The 20,445-nt window shown below is 31.6% G+C and overlaps 2 protein-coding genes across 3 annotated transcripts in view; one reads left to right on the top strand and one right to left on the bottom strand.

The window, feature by feature from the left end:
- Arc42 (Activator-recruited cofactor subunit 42) overlaps positions 1-10,457 on the bottom strand; it is a 43,504-nt gene extending 33,047 nt beyond the window's left edge. Inside the window, exons 1-3 of one of the 2 annotated variants that reach the window (XM_072522936.1) lie at positions 10,103-10,457; positions 8,836-9,109; positions 8,663-8,783 (exon numbers count right to left, since the gene is read on the bottom strand). In XM_072522936.1, the coding sequence (XP_072379037.1) occupies positions 8,663-8,783; positions 8,836-9,109; positions 10,103-10,196 (489 nt within the window). In that variant the 5' untranslated portion in view covers positions 10,197-10,457. Of the gene's footprint in view, positions 1-8,662; positions 8,784-8,835; positions 9,110-9,152; positions 9,327-10,102 lie in introns of those variants that run through there. The other variant, XM_072522937.1, reaches the window with a different exon arrangement.
- mRpL18 (mitochondrial ribosomal protein L18) lies at positions 9,559-18,083 on the top strand. Its single transcript, XM_072522938.1, has 3 exons — positions 9,559-9,900; positions 12,957-13,107; positions 17,817-18,083. Exons 1-3 carry the CDS (start codon positions 9,710-9,712, stop codon positions 18,015-18,017), a joined length of 543 nt encoding a protein of 180 aa, XP_072379039.1. The 5' UTR covers positions 9,559-9,709; the 3' UTR covers positions 18,018-18,083.
- Positions 18,084-20,445: the final 2,362 nt, after the last annotated feature.

Genomic DNA, 20,445 nt, shown 5'->3' with positions numbered 1-20,445 from the left:
AATCAAGTAGCGGGAATTGAAAATCACTCTCGCGCCCATCCCTAATACCTATATATCGTCGCCTCAAAGCAACAGTAGGATATGTAAAATAATGTAGTTTCGAGAAAAACGCATTTGAAAATTTTACGAAACTTCACTAATTAATAACTTTTTTATATTTGAATGGATTTACGTGGAATTTTGTTTGAGTATCTAACTTTACATGTGTCAAATAACAAAAGTGAAAAATAATTGGAAAAAAAATTAGTTGTCCTACTGTTGCCCTCAAAGATAATCTGTTTTTTAACGATATCCGTAAATTTCAGTTATATAAACTTATATTGCACTAAAGTTTTGTTTAAAATTTTACACATTTCAATACAAAAAACAAAACAATTTTGTTGTTCAAACATGTTATTACATAAATAATAACATAAACATACTTATTTTTCAAAAATTTAAAAATTTGACAAGATAATAAACAAAATAAAATGAAAAAATCATCAGAATCAGTAATGGTAATAGCGGATACTGAAAGTTGTGAAAGTACAAATTTATTGCATTTTATTAAATCAGCCCTAAAATTTCTAAAGGGAAATTTATCATGAATTTAACTTACATTTTTCCAATGAATTTACCTTACCTGAGTTGTTATCTGGAATTTTGATAAATTCCAGATAACAACTCAGAATCAGTGTTATTTTTGTTCACTAAATACACTAAATACTGACTTCTAGATACCCATACTTTGTACAATTTAAATTGGCCGAATTATTCATTTTTACTCTTTAACATACACCTTTTAACATCAATGTAATAGAAGTATTGTTTAAGATTACTGAAGATAAAATTGTGACAGCAAGCTGGATAGTATAAACAAAGACATAATCGCAACTCAGCAATAAGTACATGGCAACAGTAGGATGTGTGCGTAAGATAACTTAGTGTTGCATTAATATTGATGACCAAAATGAGTAAACGACAAAATATAATGGTATGATATGTATGTTGTCTTAGTGTTGCATTTTAAAATTTAGGCTAAAAGGAATTAAGCTACACAAGAATATGTAATATTATGAAAAAAGTATATCACTTTTTATTTATCCTAGTGTTACACTCAACAGAAGGGTTTATTTCGAATCATTTGACATGAATATCACAAAAGTAATTTTTTTCACATATCCTACTGTTGCTTTGAGGCTACGATATTACATCTCTTCACTACAAAAACAGTATAAAACATAAAAAACTACAATAAATGAGCCAAGCACAATGCTGCTGGGAGACAAATGAAATAGTAATAGGCAAGGGAAAAGCGTATTGTATCGAGCCAAACCTGCATGACAGTTGTGTATGTAAAAACAAATATATCACAGACGGTCTACTGGGGGCACCACATCGCCCCTGCATGCTGCAACTTTCTCCCCAAAATATTGTGGTCATGGAAGTTGCAAAACTGCGCTAGCGGGTATCAAGAGAGCAGTGATCTCCAAGAACTCTGAAAAAATGGTATCTGAGAATAAAATAGAGTCCATAAAAGATATCCTAAAAAAACTTATGATAAAGCTCATGTCCTCCTAGATTCGAAGCAAGTTGACTCATGGATGTGTACTTTTTGTTGATATGTAGCGAGGGAGAGTCTTTTTACATCAAAAAGGACCTTTGTGAACAAAAAACGAAGAGGGACATTTCTAAGGCTAAAGAACTGCCCAAATTCAAATATTTGCTTGTATACTTCGCAGAGAACAAAAAGGAGATCTTAAGGTGATATTAGTCTATCTTGGAAAACAAAATACAGGACTCAAGATCCTGGATTCCTGGGGAAATCCTGGACTACAAGTCGACCACTGAAGCAATACTAAATGGGATTCTCCAGGTCGACAATAAGTCTGAAGTAGAAAAGAACAACCTCCTAGCTCTTGCTAGTTTTATGCAGGATAAAAAGAAATCTATGCAGGATGAGGATACTAATGAACCAATACCTGTAAATATTCCTTCTATGCTAGAGATCAAAGGACAATAATTACAAAAAGTTAAAAAAATAGGTTAAGCCAAGTTGAACCGACGATAACTGTATACTACTATAATGTGTCAAAAAAACTCCTTGCAGGAAAATATACATTTACACAATAAAAAATATTTTAAATTCTTTTTTTTTAAACCTTAAAAATATAGGTCACCTGGTAAGTGATATAAATGTGGCTTTTACTAAAAACAAATTAGTTCTAGAAATGTTTGTAGATATAGACTCTTAGAGCTTATGATAATGAGATATAGTCAGTTCGCTCAGCTTGGGAATATTTTGACAAATTCATGCAGACTTCTTTCTTTGAAAAAAAAAGAATATTCATGAATAATGGGAATGTATATTCATTAAAAACTTTCCAATTGTAAATACTAATCTATAAACGACTATAAAATTTCCAAAATAAACTTTTGTCTTAATACATGTTTGATTTTTGAAGTAATGATTTTTTGTTTAAATATTGGCTATGAACATGTATGCTTGGTTGTATAGTAATTTTCAGCTATTGCCAGTCAATCAAAATTTAACCAACCTAGAAAAAAATAATTACTAAACTTACTAGACAGATGGACCTGGGATTAGTGAACCAAGTATATTACTCATTTTCTAGGAGAAAATTGGAATTCTCAAAGCTTTAACTTCATGTATCAGATTACCATATTCCAATAGAACAGTATGAATAAAAATAAATATGACCAATATTGGGTTACCTCAAGGAAGTATACTAAACCCTGTATTCTTCCTTTTTTAGAGGTCTGTTCTGCTCCACTCCTAGACATAGGCCCCTTCTTGTGTTTTCTATGTTCACCTGTCTTGGGCTATCTGGCTTCTCCCTGCCTTTTGTTTAATATCATTGATCCAACTTTTTTGTGGTCTCCTTATGGCTCGTTTATGTGCTCTTGGTTGCCATTGTATTAGTGTCATTGTCCACTTCTCTTCACTCTCTCTTGCCATATGTGATACCCATAGCCACTTAGATTTTGCGAAAGCTTTGATAACATCTTCTACTTTGGGTTTTCTTCTTAAATCTTTGTTTCCCAAATGAGCTCTTATGTCTAAGACTATGTCTAGGATCTTTAAAAAAATACACAAATTAATTTTTTATTTGCAGACGCAGTAGAAACTTGACTAAAATATCGCCAAAAGATTTTTAAATTTCATAGCTAACTTAAGTTAAAAAAAAATTACACTGTTTATTAATATTCTTAGCTGTAATTACTGAAAGGCAAAAAAGTTTAACTATTACACAATCATACTATGTAATACCTAAAGTAATAGAAGAAATATACTCTTCTGATATTGATCCAGTGTATAATATTTACACCATCCATCCAATTAACTGTGTTTTTCTTTAAAACTATTCAAAAACTGACCAAAGAATTATGAAATCCATATTTAAGGAAGCTTTAAAAAAGTTGATTCACATAAAAACCTTTCAAAATCATTTAAATTAAATGAAATAATTACTACTTAAAAATTACCTAAGAAATTACTTAAGAAGTAATGACTGACACAGTCAAATGTCCTACTGAGATCATAAAAATACCAACAGTTCACTTCTATGCCTCAATCGGGTCAATTAAGGATTCATAAAAATTATGCATTGCAGTATATTTAGATTTACCTCATCCAACATACTAAGGTGTTGACAATATCTGTTTAGCCATAAAATGCTCAAAACTACTATAAAAAAGTAGATGAGTTTTACCTAAAGCAGAGTTCTTGGTGGTGTCCAATGAAAGGATAGGGTTTGTTACAGCACCAAGTGCTTAAGACATGTAGTGTCTCAGCTGAGGTAAGAAGGGAGCCTTACTACCTTCTATAATTAGGGTAGTATGGGACAAACCAATATTTCCCACAATATCAGTTATTCTTTAATAATGAATTGGACAACTTAAATTTAATAATTACCTGAATGTAGTCTTATTATATATAATAATAAAACAAAACATTTTTGTTTTGGGCTAAAAAGGGAGTGTCTATAGCAATACATCAGAAACTGAAAAAATGTATTAAATCATGGCAAGAAATAGATGAAAGAATTATCCTCATGGAAATTAAGAAAAATGGCCATGAAATAGTGGTAGTTGGAACATATGCACCGACGGATGACTCAAGGATTGACAGCAAGGAAGAGTACTTTAACAAGTTAACAACTGTTCTAGCCACAATTAATAAGAAGAAAGAAATTTGTATTTTAGGTGATCTTAATGCAAGAACTGGAAAGAGCTCCAACAGTGAAATAATAGGGAGATATGGAGAAGACATTCTGAACGACAATGGTCAAAGATTAATAGATTTTTGCGAGGCACATTCTTTGAAAATATTAAATGGTTTCTTCCCCCATAAGAATATACACAAATTTACATGGACGCAGCCTACCAGGAATTTAAAATCAATAATTGACTATTTCACTCAGCGTAAAGATTCTAAACTAAAAACGAAGGACGTGAAGGTGTTTAGAGGGCCAGAATGTGGAAGTGACCACCATATGATTATTGCAAAAGTAATGGTGACATTTAAGAGAGAACAATCAAGTCACAAAAATGATGAAGTAACAGACATAGGAACAACCATAGAAAACATAAAATATAACCTGGAAAGCTTTAAACAAGATTCGACAAAGTTCTTATATAAAATTAGAATAGCTCAGAAAATAAAAAATATAGAAACAAAAGACCCTGAAAGTCTGTATGAGGTAATTAAAAAATATATTCATGAAGCGGTAAATGAAGCACTGGGAAAAGTTGAAAATCGGAAAAAAGGTAAACCTGAATGGTTGTCAACGGAACTAGAAGAGAAAGTTCTCAAGAAAAAACAAGCATATCACACATGGCTTCAATCCAAACACCCTCAAGACAGAGAAATATACGCTAAATGGAATAGAGAAGTTAAAAATGACGTGGATAAGGCGAAAAATATAAACTGGGAGGCTAAGTGTGATGAACTGGACAGATTTATGGGTGGAACAAAAGTGGCACAAGCTTGGAAAACATTAAAGCAGTTTAGGAAAAATGAGAAAAGTGAAGACAACATTTCTCTCATAAAGTTAAATGAATGGGAAGAATATTATACAAAACTGCTGAAAGAGGATAGAGTAGAGTACAGATGGGAAAAGATAAGGGAATTAATAGACAACAGAGACGAAAGACAGGAAATCCCTATAATAACATTATCTGAATTGACGGAAACCTTAAAAGAGGTTAAAAACGGAAAAGCCGCAGGGCCTGGAGACATTCCCATAGAGCTGGTTAAATATGGGCCGACTGCACTTTTAGAATTAATAGTAGACCTTTTTAATAAATGTATGTGTGGAGACCAGGAAATTCCTAAAGATTGGAATAAATCATATATAAGCTCCATATATAAGAGAGGGAATAAAAGAGACTGTTCCAATTATAGAGGTATTAGTGTGACAAGCTCTGTAGGCCGGTTGTACGGCAGAATATTAAAGAAGAGGGTTGAAAGACAGATACAAGATATTGAAGAACAAAGCGGCTTTCGTACCGGGAGATCCTGCCTTGATAATATATTTATCCTACGACAAATAATTGAAAAGCGTGTCGAAAGAAGTAGAGAGACCCATTTGGTATTTATAGACCTTGAGAAAGCATATGATAGTGTCCCGTTAAAGAAAATGTTTGAGGTCCTCGAAAGGTCCGGATTGGATTCGACGTATATCCGAGCGATATATAAATTGTACGAAAATGCAGTTAGTTGTGTAAAAATTGGAACCAGAACCTCAAATGAATTTAAAGTCACTAAAGGCCTAAAGCAAGGATGCTGTTTGTCACCGACACTCTTTAAAATATATGTCCAAGAAGCATTGAGGAATTGGAGAAATAAATGTAGATTTATGGGCATCGAAGTGGGACAAGATACTCTGTATACATTGTTATTTGCAGATGATCAGGTGGTGGTTGCAACCGATGAGGAAGATATAAATTATATGAATCGAAAATTATTTGAGGAATATGCCAAATGGGGGCTTACTGTAAACATAAGCAAAACAGAATATTTAAAAATTGGAGGAAATACCACAGATCTGAGGCTTAAAAACGCAGTTATAAAAGGCTGCAACCAGTATAAATATCTAGGAAGTATCATATCAGCAGATGGCAGAGTTAAGATAGATGTACAAAACCGAATAACCCAAGGGAAAAAATGCATCCGAATACTGAATTCATTACTGTGGTCTAATAAAATAAAGATGCATACCAAACTTCGCGTATACAGAGCAATTGTAGAACCAATTACCACATATGGTGATATGGTGCTGAATGTTGGACGATGACAAAGAATGAACGAGATAAAGTAGACGTTTTTTTATTTATTTATTTATTTATTAACGGGATACCACCCAATTCAATATATACACAAAGTATTACAAGTATTATCTAGTGATACAATAATTACAAAGATATAGCAAATATGTATGAAAAGAATTGGCAATGCAGCCATATAGAAAAAAAAAAAACAAATATTAAAACTATATAAAGCACATAGCAAATACAAATCACATAAAATTACAAAATTTTTTTTAAACACATTCTACAGACATTTTCCGAAGCGCACAGCAACAAATCAAAGTCTATTCTATTTCCATTTAGAATGATTCTACTCAGTGGAGAATGCCTACCAAAATTAGAGCGATGAAATTTAATTGCAAAATTATGAGATGTTCTAGTAACTCTAGAGGGAACATTAAAGTCGATTAGAGACAGTAGATCATTGCAATTAATTTTTGAATTCAGTAGTTTATGAAGAAACAAAACATCAGCATACATCCGTCTGGAAGATAGCCTAGGAAGGTTTAATGTATTTCTAATTTCTGAGTAGGAATGGTCGCTTAAAGGTTTGTGTAATTTAAAACTTAAGTACCTAATGAATTTATTTTGGACTTTTTCAAGCTTGGCTATATGGACTTCATAAGTGGGTGACCAAACGACTGAGCAATACTCAAGAACAGATCTTACTAGGGAAATGTAAATCAGTCTGATGGAATTAATGTTATGCAAACATCTAGAGGTTCTAATAATGAAGCCTAACATTTTAAATGCCTGGTTATTCACATAATCAAAATGAGCGCAAAAATTTAGTTTGGAATCTAATTGAACACCTAGATCTCTTACAGTTGAGACAGCCTTCAGTGGTTCTTCAGCTAATTTGTAATTATAAGAGAGGTTGTTAATTCTTCTACAGAAACTAATAAAGTGACATTTTCCAACATTAATGCTCATTTGGTTCCAATTGCACCATGCCATAATTTTGTTAATATCAATTTGGAGTTTTTCACAATCTGAGACGTCTTCGACAATTCTATAGATTTTTAAATCATCAGCAAATAGCAAAAATTTAGAGTTAATTTGAGATTTAATGTCATTAACAAATATATTAAAAAGGAAAGGCCCTAGGTGGCTTCCTTGTGGAACACCAGATGTTACGGAGATCTCACTAGATTGAAAGTGTTTAATTTTAACAAGTTGTATTCTGCTAGTTAGGTAACTACATAACCAGTTATACAGATTACCTGTAAATCCAATAGTTTTAAGCTTGTTGTGGAAATGGATTATCTTAGAAGGTCATGTCGAGTATCGAGAATGGAAAGAATCAGGAATGAGGAAATACGAAACCGTACAGGAATTAGAGATACTCTTTCAGATAGAATACAAGGAAGGCAATTACAATGGTATGGTCACGTGATGAGAATGGAGGAGGAGCAGTGGCCAAAGAAAGCCTTAATGTATGTTCCGCCAGAAAGAAGGAAAAGGGGAAGACCACCAAATTCCTAGAGAAGAGAAATTACAAAAACAATGCAATCTAGAGGCTTAGAAGAGGGAGATTGGAGAGATAGGAAAAGATGGAGGCTGAAATGCGGGAAGCGGCAATCGCCGTAGGACCCCCGTTATATGATGATGATGAACATTTTTGTTATATTATTTGAGAGATTGTTGCATCATGAAGTTGTAAACACAGAAGAACATTATGTTTATGAATATTTTGTTTTAAGACCAGGGGTGGATACACAGGGCGAAAATAAAGAAATTTCCCCTACCCAGAAGAAGGTCCAAAATTAAAGAAAACCTATTACTTATTTATGTCTTTTTTGTAGTTTGGGTTTATCTTTTTTATGTCTTGGTTGGCTTTTCATTGGAAGTTCCCCTCCCAATGCAAATGCCTAGATCTGCCACTGTTCAAGACAACTATTAAAGTTACTTTCATAACACACTACCTTCCTCAAAATGCAATGGGAAATTTCACAATAGAAGCAAGGAAAAAGGATTTCTTTCAAAAAATGAAACTTGTTTAATAGAGAGGAAAGAAAAGAACAAGAGTATATTTAAAATGTCTATGGTATAATTTCTTTACCTTGCCAAAATGTATTCCCAAACTCTAATTATAACATAACTAACTTATATCATCAACATTCAAGCAGAGTAGCTCATATGGTTAGGCCAAAATATTTGCTCAAAGTAACCAGGCTAAAAAATTACTTTATTCTCTCTTTTACAGCGAAATTAAAAAAAATATATTTTACTTACAATTCCTGTTTAGTATGAAATATGATCTAAACCATACAAAAAATATTACTGATTGGTTTATATTATTATCCAATTAGAATAGAAGCTTAGTTATACTGTTTCACATAGTACTAACCCTATCTCCATTAGTAAAAGGTGTAATATATTTTTCTTTTTGTTCTTTGCTTCCCCATTGCAAGATAGGTCCAATGTACAAAGAATTATTGACAGACATAATTACTCCTGCAGATGCACAACTAAAACATAATTTTTAATATATAACCTTTCATACTACTTTTTATTATATACCCTCTAGATATCTCCTCCATTCCAATAGCATATGCTAAATAATCCAGTCCTGTACCATTTAACTCTTCAGGTACAGCCACTGCCATTAAACCCAGTTCACCCATTTTCTTGATTTGTTCTTTAGGATATAAATGCTCTCTGTCTACTTTTGCCGCAATTGGTTTTAATTCGCCTTCCGCAAAGTCTCTACAGGTTTTTTGTAACATTTGGTGTGTTTCAGGTAAGGCACTTAGGGAGGCTATACCCCTTTTCATTTGGTAATATACTAAAATTCCTATAATTAAGTTAAAATGTAAACAAATAGAAATTATTCTTACCCAAATGTTTTAAAGTTGTATTTAGAAGGGCCATTTTTGACCTCTGTTTAAATTTATGGACTTTGAACTTATTTAAAAAAAATTATAAGTAAATATTATATTACCAATATCTTAATTAATATTGGTTTTTGAAACGTAGTCAAAACATATTTCTTAGTAAAATAGTCTAAATTAAAATCAGGATAAAAATATTAAATAAGATAAAAACTAAACAAAACGTATTGTTTACTAATAAATCTTGTTTGACAATTGTAATGGCAATGGCAAATAGGCAAATTATTATTTGAGGTTATTTTTAAATTTTGATTTGGAATATAAACTTTTTGTAAAAAATCTGAAGTGTTATATTTTTAAAGATAACACTTTTGAAAATAATTTAATTCTATTTTTTATACATAAATGCCTAAAAATTATTATTAAAAAAATAAAGACAGGAAACAGCTGTTGTTCAGATATCCAAAACATCGAGGATCAGAAGAAAATTGGATACAGAATAAGAAAGTCAAATTATTAAAAACATTAACCTCACTTTTGAAGGAAAAAGCAGTGTTTAGAAGATGTTTAAATCTTTTCAAAATGCATATAGATCATTCAACATTCAACAACTGAGATACTCGACAATTTTACCGAAAAATGAAATATCTCCAATTATAACTAACAGAAATCCTAGAAATTTGGAAAGATTAAGGATAGGTTACAAACCAGACGGATACCATCTAGATGCCCCCGGTAAACGTTATTGGCATAAGTAAGTAAAAATGTGTAAGATGCTATTCATCAATATCATCATAATTTCAATGCGGGTCTTTGACTATCTCAAACATCTAATAATTTTTGTTTCCAATATGTTGTGTGCAGTGAATTCATTTTAGACAATTGGTACTAGTTTAATAAACCGGAACCGTGTCTACGGAGATGAAATTTATATCAATGAATTCTCCTTCACTTACTAATGATTGTGCAATGATTTTTATTCGGTGCAAAGCGTTCTTTTTTATATAATTCCGATTTAAAATATGCCCGATTTTTAAAAGCCACCGCCATTATTTACCATGAAACAACAAGAAATGACAGGAATGACAACTGTTTCTTATGATCAAGAAGGGTAATTTTAACCAGTGTTGCCATAGTTATTCAAAATTATGTTTTCTAATGAAAAATAAAAATTTACCTAAAACTTAAAACGAATAAATTATTACCTACTTTTAACTGAAAAGTATAGCTTTTTTACAAGGGTCAGTTTAGATTTGGTTACGTTACTATACGTTTATTATCACGTTTTCTTATGAACAATAAAAATTTTGATAAAATTTTATTCTTATTACTGCTTTTTTACCAGCGTTAGGTTAGATTTGGTTACGTTGGTTTAGTTTTAATTTCATGTTTTCTTATGAAATATAAAAATTTTGATTTTTAATTATATTATAACATTTTATTTATTTATATTACTGCTTTTTTTTTACCAGTGTTAGGTTAGATTTGGTTTTTTGGTTTACATTTTAAATAATAAAATAAGACGATGGTTAACTCGTTTTGCACGTGGTTATTAAGATTGTATCCACCTGTTTTAATTAAGGTAATTTTCATGAAATTTTTAGATCTTTTAAAGGTTAAAACTGGCAACAATATCAAAAGTACATAAAATTTAACTTCTTGCGCATGGCCGCCATATTGTTTTGAAATATTAAAAATCTTGATTATTTTAAACAATTTTACCCATTTTTTCATAATTTAACAGTAAAAAACAGTGAGATTTAATATGTTTTAGTTACGTTTTTTTTATTAAGACATGTATATATACTTTTCTTTGCTTTTTATGTAATTTTTTTTTTATTCATACTACTTTTTTTGTTATTTTTTCTGTATTTTTGATTATTTGGGCACTTTTACTAGTTTAAAGCAAAGAAAACATTAAAATTTGAGGTTTTTTTTCACTTTTTCGGCTAAGTCCACAAAAAATTTGACATTTTTGAGGCGTTCCGGCTTACTAAATAATTACCAGACAATTTATTCAAGGGTTATTACTTCAAATATACAAATAACAATACCCTGCAACTAAACAGGTAAGATAACAATCCCATTATATTTGTACTGTTAAGATACCTTTTTGAAATAATAATCCCATTCAAATAAAGGTATCTCTGTGAACACTCTTGCATAAATTGTCTAAAATAATTTAGTATGTACAGGGCACATATCTACACATCACATAAATTTAATAATAATATTACTGTAAGTGTCATGCTGACATAAAGTACATGTTTCATTCTCAGAAATTAAACTAAAGATTTTGATCTGTATCTGATTTTTGAATGTACCTGAAGATGCTTTATGAAATTATGACACATTTGTAAAAGAATTAAGCTGTAATTTGGTGTAGATGTTTATTCTAAACAAATGAAATTGTACTGATAATTGCTTAACCTTCTACTACGGACGTGGTGCCCACATGACCCCCGACTAAATTCAAATTACGCGCAATTTTTTATTTTTGTTGTTATAGGTTTGTGACTCGCAGCTACCTTTAAGTTACAGTGATGTCAATCGCTTCACTTATTGATAAGTTTTTCAGTAGCTTGGTATTTAGTTTATAACTATCTAAAGTTCGAAAGGGGTCATTTTGGCACCACGTCAGTGTTTGTGAAAAATTTACGAAAATGGCAGGTTCGTCCAAAACAGTACATTACGGTGATAAAAACTATGAAGAAACTCTGTTAGCATGGCATGACGAAGTAGAAAGTGAGGGTAGCGATATGGAAGAGTCAGGTGGCTCTTTAAATGACATTGAAACTGAGCATGATACAGATTCGGTAGTAGAAGATGATAGTAAGGGAGCTAGTGGTGACTTGTCTTTTATAATGAAACCAAAGGGGCATAGATGCCCTTGATAAAAAAATGTGCAAATTATAGTTCAAGTAAACGTACTAGGCGTTGGCCTATGGCGGTATTTTATTCCATCATCGACATCGCAGAAGTTAATTCATATATATTACACCAAAGCTATCCAGAAGCAAATAACATACTACGGGCAGTATTTGTGAAGCTATTCGCCAAACAACTCGTTTAACGACATTTGAATAGAATAATTATCAATCAAAGACTTCCAAGAGAATTGAGAATGAACATCAGTAGACTACTGAACGAAACGATGATTGATGAAAACGTGCATCCCGATATAAACCAAAAACGAAAAAGATGTGGGCTCTGTCCACGAAAAAATGATAAAAAGACTAAGAATTCATGCGATGTTTGTAAGATATCAATGTGTGATAACTGTAGAGCTAATATTTGTAAAGAACGTACAAAGTAACTTTTTATCTAAATTCCAAATTTGCTAAAGTTTGGGTGTTGTAGTTTTTTATATGGGGGGTTTATTTTTTTGGTTTATTTTGTTTTTTCATATTTCGTATATTTGATCTTTAATTTTCCATAACTATTTTATAAAAATTTTAAACAAAAAAAAAATTACAACATTTTTAGTAATCCGTTTCATTATTTAGGAAATTTTGACATGTAATCTGTAATATGTTTAATAACTAACAAGTTGGCAAAATATTATAAAAAAAAATGCATACACTAATGTAAAATATATCAAAAAAATTATATTGAACATATTTTGTCATATTTTTAAAAAATGTTGGCAATACCAAATAGAAATTACATGGGGTCCACATGGCACCACATCCGTAGTTATGTTCCAGAAAGAACACGTCAGTGGTAGAAGGTTAAGGATTCATTTCTTCCCATCCATATATAATTATATTGGACATAATAAAATGATAATAAGACATATTTTATTTTCAGATTGCTTATAAATGTTTCAGGGAAATATATTAGAGCATCTATACAGCATTTTCAAAATGGTGAAATTATTTCAGCAAGTACATCTGAATGGTCAATAAAAAAACAACTGTATAGAACAATAGACACATGTGCTTACACAAATCTAGGAAGGGTAATGTATTTGAATTTTTTTATCAGCAAAGCCATAGTCAAAATCAATATCATTCTGAGTGATACAGATATTCTGTGATAATAAGTCAATAGGTAACAAATTCATATTTTCAGCATCGCGTACTGTTTCTATTGCTTAAAGTACTATTACTATCTAGAATGCTAAAAAATGACACATTTTCAACAATTTTTTTTGTAATTATACATATTTTTTATATTATTATATATTATTATACAACTTTTGAAGATTAAAAAAAATGTTTCCCCTTTTCCCTCATTTTTCATCCAAAAATTACTGGTCCATGGTAGAGTTAATCTCTGAAATAGCAAATCTGAAACATAATATTCGAGAAGAGTTTTAAAAAATAAATAAATGCACTTACATGATAGTTTACCAGAAAAATTGAAAATAAAAAAAAAACAAAATGGCGGACATCTGAAAAATTGATTTTTTTTTGTCAAATGGTGGTAAACTATCATAGAGAAAATCAAAACAAACAAATTTCATCAAGGTTTATTAAAATCAACTAACTAGATCCAGAGATTAACTAATAGTTTTAAAAACATAGCAAAGAATATAGACGCATATAGAAGGACAATTCAAATGGGCGATTTCGTCACAGTTGTGACTGCATAAATTCAAACCGTGGCCGTCGGCTAGTCGGCTTGAAACCATCATGAAAGATGTAGTTAGGGAGAAGTGGGAAAGGAGTACGAACGGAGCAATTTTTTAACTTATGACACGTCATCTAAAGCATGCCATTTTTTAATAGTTTGGTATTTGTACTGCCCCAGGTCAGATGGTAGGCATTCATATCATAGCCAATGATTAATTGCAGTTCATTTTTCATGCAATCTCTCACTAACTGTTCCAACTCCCTTGATGGTTGTTCAGAATCATCATATGGGAGGTATGCTGATCTGAGAACTATCCCCTTCATAACTCCTTCCTCTATAACCTTTATCTTTACTGTCATTCAGTCTGGTACAGAGATCACAACCAGTCTTCCGTGTTAAAGTCTTGATTTTGCCTTTTTAGATGGGTCCTGATATTTTCTTCATCAAGTTCTTTCTCGGGGACGTGGGTGAGGACCATGGGGCGCTTGGGCATAATATTTGGAACAATAATTATATATAAGTTTACTCCCAGGCCCTCATTAGTTTTCACCACTTCAGTCTTCCATTTTTTTTGTATACTCATTAACACAGTTCACCCATAGGGTCCCTTCACTAAACGATGTTTTATTTATTTATTTATTTATTTCAACGGTAGAACCATTTACAATAAAATACAACAAATAGTAAAAAGTAAAGATCATGTACAATAAACATCAAACAATAACAAAGAAACAAGTAAACAGTTAAAATTTGTACATTAAAACAGTATATCAAATCACAAAAGTTAAATATATATATATATATATATATATATATATATATATATATATAAATATCACATATCTAGATTGATAATTAGATGCTTAAGTTGCCTTTTGAAAGCATTAATGTTTGTACAGAAAGGATCCAATAGGAGGTCATTGCAAGAGCTGAGCATTCTCGACAAGGGAAAATGACGAGCATAATCAGTCCTATGAAAAGGAATATAAAAGAGTGCAGTGTGTCGAGTTCTATGTATTGTGTTTAAGTGTACATTGGCTAATAACGAAGGACAATTAATAACGTTGTTTAGAATTTTAAACAAAAATAACATATCAGCTCTCAACCTGCGGTTCTTCAATGTAGCAATGTTAAATTGAAACATTATTATAGAATAATCTATGAAATAAATTTCAGTATTTTTTATATTAATATGTGCTTTAAAAGCTAAAGATCTTAGAAACTTCTCTGAACGCTCTCCAATCCATCAATGTATACTTGATGAAATGGGGACCAAACAACAGAGCAGTATTCAAGACCTGAGCGTACCAGAGAGCAATACAATAATTTGAATACAATAGGTGAGAGATCATGACTGTTAAAATAAATAAAACCAAGATTACGAAATCCTGTTTCCTTAATTTTAAGAAAATGGCTTCTAAATGTCAATGCACAATCCAATAATACACCCAAATCTCTTATCTCAGTAACTGAATCCAAGAGTACATCATTAAGAACATATCTATTAGCTATTGGATTCTTTATATGACCAAATGAAATACAAGAACATTTAGTTGCATTTAAGCTTAAACCATTTTGTTTTGACCATAAAAATATATTATTTACATCATCTTGCAGGAGATCTCTATCCAATTTATTATGTATACAATGAAATAACTTAAGATCATCAGCAAATAGCAGGAAGTGTGAGTTTTTAATAGCCTTACCAATATCGTTAATGAACAAGTTAAAAAACAAGGGACCACAATGAGACCCTTGTGGTACACCAGAATAACAATGGAATTCTTTTGAAATATAATTGTTAATCCGAACTTGCTGTGTACGTCCCATCAGAAAACTTTTAATCCAATTAACAATGGGGTCACTAAAGCCAGATGCATGAAATTTGTGGACCAAAAGATTATGATTAACCTGGTCAAAGGCCTTTGAGAAATCAGTGTAAACGCTGTCGACCTGAATTTTATTCTCAAATGCACCCAACAAGTATTTTTGGTAATTGACAAGGTTTGTTACTGTTGACTTCCATGTTGTTCATCAATAATTATGTTTCTGCAAGCCCAGGTGAGATTTATCGATACCAATTTATCAAGAAGTTTCGGGATTGCTGATTGAATAGTTATACCTCTATAATTGTTAACACACTCGCGATTGCCAGATTTATATATAGGTGTAAGAAAACTATTTTTCCAATTTTGTGGAAATACATATGATGACAATGATAAATTGAAAATTTGTTGTAAAGGTTTACAAAGGGAAAAAATACAGTTCTTAATAAGTGCTGCAGGTATACCATCAGGTCCTGAAGAATATGTAGTTTTTAAACTCATAATCTCCTCGAAAATGTACCTGAAAAATAACTGGCAAAAAGATTAACTATTTCATCACCATTCTGAGCTATTACATCCCCACCTTTATTAGACATTACATTAGGATAAGCACTAGACCCACGTGTAGTACTAACATACCTCCAAAAAGAGTGGGGATTACTTGAAAGATTTGCTTGAATATTCTCTAAATAGTTCTTATAATATTTATGGAACTTTAATAACAGTTTTATGGAACTGCAGAAGTTCATTTTGACCTCAGATAGGAGCCTCATAAAGTGCTTGCTCCAGTTTGTTAATGATCAAATTTGCTTGAGCCCGATCTAGTTGAGTATCAGGATGGTGTCTGTGTGCTACCACCATTCTGAATACTTTTGTCAGGGTGCTTTATGACCTAGTCTGCTCGTTAGAGCACCTTGGTTTCTTAGCAACTCTGTTACGAGGGAGGTGATGGTATTCTCCTGAAGTCTCTTTTTATCGTCGGGTGTTGCTGATTTCAATTTCTTAGTATTTGCTATGGTCTATGTCCCATCAGCCATTTTTGCCTTTTTCTTATCTTCCTTTGTTGAGCTCTAGTGAGGCGTTGTCTGAGACTTACTTATTTATTTTTTAATTTAAAAATCCGAAATTATACTTCACAATTTCGAATTTTCAGATTGTAAAAAATAATTATTTCGTGTATGTGCTAAAAAGCAATTCTAGCGTACTAACAAGATCAGGAATTGTTTTTTGATTGAAAGACCTTACAATTTTTGAGCTTTCTCTCCAGGTGATTGACTTTTAATTAATTTTATTTATAGTTTACGAGAGTTTTAATTATATTATTTGTACATATTTCAATTAAAAATTTGAATCATATTTTTTCTAAAAAAATTTATTTATTAAAAGGTAAAATAATATTATTTTCTTTAAAAAAATTTATATAACGCAAAAGTTTAATCCTATTCCATGACCACTCCCTAGTGGTACTAAAATGTTGATCCTCCTCGATCCACCTCTCATTCTTTTTTGTAACGTGCGGTCAACCCCGATCAACCTTTGTCGACTTTCAAAAATTTCAGTGAAACATTCTTCTATATGCGTCTATATTCTTTGAACATAGTTTTGAGACAAATGTGTTTAAAGTTCAATGATGTGGCTAAATCTTTCATTTAACATTGACAACATAATTCAAACTGCTAACTTTACCACTTCTTTTCTTGTGAACATATGCTGGGGGTCGATCATCCACAGAGTTTTGTTGTAACACTCATTGTTGTTTTGTGTAATTTTCCCCAAGCAACATGTTAATATCTCATCATTAGCTAACTTGTCAAATACTGGCTTGACAGAATTTTGGTCCTGTCTACTTAGAATGAGCTTATGGGACAGCCTATATCATTTTTCAGTCTTCTATAGTCTGAATTATGTTGTGTAGCCAATGAGTAATGAATCTCTTTTAATAATTTTCCTGTCAATTCCGTAGTTTTTGGTGGCGGAGGAAGTGAACTTTTCATTTCAATCTTGCTTGGATGTTTAGTTGTTTTATAATTGAAAAGTTCGTGCGATGCTGTCTATATGATATTCGCAACATTCTTCTGTAAGCCTGCATCTCGAAGATATCTATTTTTCTACGATTGGCGACCTTTAATGGCCATGTCTCATATTGATGTGCTCCCTCCTCTACTTACTTTGAATGTTCTTGAGAGCCCCCACTATAGTGTGACGTTATTTTGTGTTTCCTTTAACTGTATCTATTAGTTTATATAATCATATTCATATTTTTTAGGTTTTAGCCCAAAGATGTCTACAAGCTGGATTAATAGAAATAAGTTGTTTCATTAAACCTAGTAGGCCTGATGATAAAATTGCTTTATTTTTAAAAGCTTTAGAAGAAGGGGGTGTATCTTTAACTGAACAACCACAATATAAAGCAAGTATGCCTTGGGATCAAGAACGGCCAGAAAAACCTTGGGAAGTTACAGAATAGTTTTTATTGTTAATAGTTAAATATTTTAAAATAAAAAAAAAAACAGTAAAACATATACAATAATTACTACTTTTTTATATGTGTAAAGTAATTTGGTGTAAAAATAACTTTAAATCCCTGAATTCTTTCACACAAACAAACCAAAGAAATACTTGTAATAATAAGCCTCTACAGACCGGGTATCTTATAAAAAAAAACGAAATAGCCCAATATAACATAATCAGAATATACTACTAATATTCCTACAATCACGAAAAATTAAATAGAAAAAGGTTGCAATAACCGAAGATAAGTATTTAAACCTCACAAACACTAACGAACACAAAAAATAGAAATGTCTACAGACGACTGGGTATCTTTTTAGGCAAAAGAAATACCTTAAGGTAAATGGTTATACTAACCGCAAAAAAGGTCTCTAGCATAAGAAACCCTGGAACTAGGTAGAAAATCAGTTTCGAGGGACCATTATGTTGCGTTCTGCACATACGATGACCTCTATATAACAATTGAGGTCATTAGAATGTCTATATTTAATCTAGACCCCGCTGGTTTCTCCCTTTCGCTTTTTAAGCGAAATTAAAACATACTATTTTTGCATATTAAAACAGAAAAAAATGAAAGCTAGAGGACTATATGAAACTCTATTTTAAAAAGAAGTAAAATCTAAATATACATAAACAAACATACAATTTTAACTAAACAAGAATATCTACAAACAATAATTATTAGTTGATACGAAACGATACCAAAAAGACAATTGTTTTAAGGATATAATAATGATGACTTAAACAAAGTGACAAAGTATTTAACAGTTAAGAGACAAACCTATTATAACCGTAAACATACTATACATAATAAAAAGATATTGCACATCAAGTAAATTATGAAAGATTTTCATTTCATGCTCATTTTGTGATTCACTCTGTATTTTGATCAAAACAAATTCACATGGAACCATTTTGAGCCCCAAACTAAAATGTCTTGAGAATATTATTGAAATAGTAACTGAATATCCCTCATTTGATATGATTGATGCCTAAAGTGAAAGCATTTGATAGATTAACTTTTCAAATGCCAATATATATTCCTTACCAAATATAGAATTAATTAGAGTAATTTTCGCAAAGCTTTTTAAAACTGTTTTCTTCAAAGGGAACTTCCTTAAAGAACAAGGTTCCCTGATAACATTGATAAAGACATGGGAAATATGTGAATACATGCTTCATAGAGGAAGGCGATGAATAGGGACAACTGAAGAGAAATTCTTGAGGAGGGTAGGACCCACGCAGGGTTGTAAAGCCAGAATGATGATGATTTTAACTTATATTTTTTTTATAATTTACATAGATACACTCTGGGCCAAAATTAACCGGCCACCTTAAAAATGGGTAATTTTTGATGTCTTATATCTCCTAAACCTGTTGTCCGATTTAAGTGATTATTTTAATATGTTGTAGCCTTATTTCATGACAATATCGTTATAATAGTATTGTTGCTAAACAGGTAAATTTTCATTATATACCAGGTGTACGAATGAAACTGTGTTTTTTCTTAAAGTTTGCATCACTCTGTGGAATATTCTAGCATTTATAAAATATTGAAATTAAAACCTAACTATAGCCTCATGTTTTCTAAACATTTTGTTTTTTGATTCATTCGCTTATGTTGGATAATACAAAAGTTAGGTATTTTAACAACTATAAAAAAAATAGCCATGTTTTTCATCAATACAGACGGTTTAACTCATCAGCATCAGCAATTTGCTTATGCTGACGACCTGGCCATTGGCTTCCAAGATAACAGTAAAGAAGCAGGAGAACGAGCTCTAAACGAGGACTTAACTACACTAAGTAACTATTTTAAGAACTGGCGCTTACGTCCTAACACAAGCAAAACTGAAACTTGTCTCTTTCACCTGTCGAATCAACTTGCGGGCGATACTCTCAATGTAACTCTAAATGATACAGCTATCAAACATAACAACAACCCCAAATATCTAGGCGTCACACTTGATAGAACACTCACCTTCAAAAGTCATCTTACAAACGCAGCCGGTAAACTAAGAACAAGAAATAACTTAATATCAAAACTTGCTGGAACAACTTGAGGTGCTTCTGCAGATACTCTTCGGACCTCTGCTCTAGCTTTGGTTTTTTCAGTGGCAGAATATTGTGCACCAGTATGGCTAAATAGTGCACATACAAGCAAAATCGATGTCCAACTTAACCAAACCATGAGAATAATCACTGGAACAATAAAACCAACGCCAGTGAGATGGCTGCCTATTCTGAGCAATATTGCTCCACCAGATCTACGCCGTACAGCAGCATTAGTGAGAGAGTACCAGAAAATTGTAGCCAACGTACAATTACCAATACATCAAGATATCCCAGACATCTCAAAAGAGCACCAGCGACTGAGATCTAGA

This window comes from Diabrotica undecimpunctata, chromosome 2, assembly GCF_040954645.1.
Source record: "Diabrotica undecimpunctata isolate CICGRU chromosome 2, icDiaUnde3, whole genome shotgun sequence".
Lineage (NCBI taxonomy): Eukaryota > Metazoa > Arthropoda > Insecta > Coleoptera > Chrysomelidae > Diabrotica > Diabrotica undecimpunctata.
The sequence above is the reverse complement of the archived record's forward strand: the minus strand, read 5'-3'. Positions and strand labels throughout refer to the sequence as shown.

Coding starts and splice junctions, on each gene's coding strand:
- mRpL18 (XM_072522938.1), top strand. CDS start 9,710: ATGTTTAAATCTTTTCAAAATGCATATAGATCATTCAACATTCAACAA. Junction 9,901..12,956: donor GGTAAACGTTATTGGCATAA/GTAAGTAAAAAT, acceptor TTTTATTTTCAG/ATTGCTTATAAATGTTTCAG. Junction 13,108..17,816: donor CTTACACAAATCTAGGAAGG/GTAATGTATTTG, acceptor CATATTTTTTAG/GTTTTAGCCCAAAGATGTCT.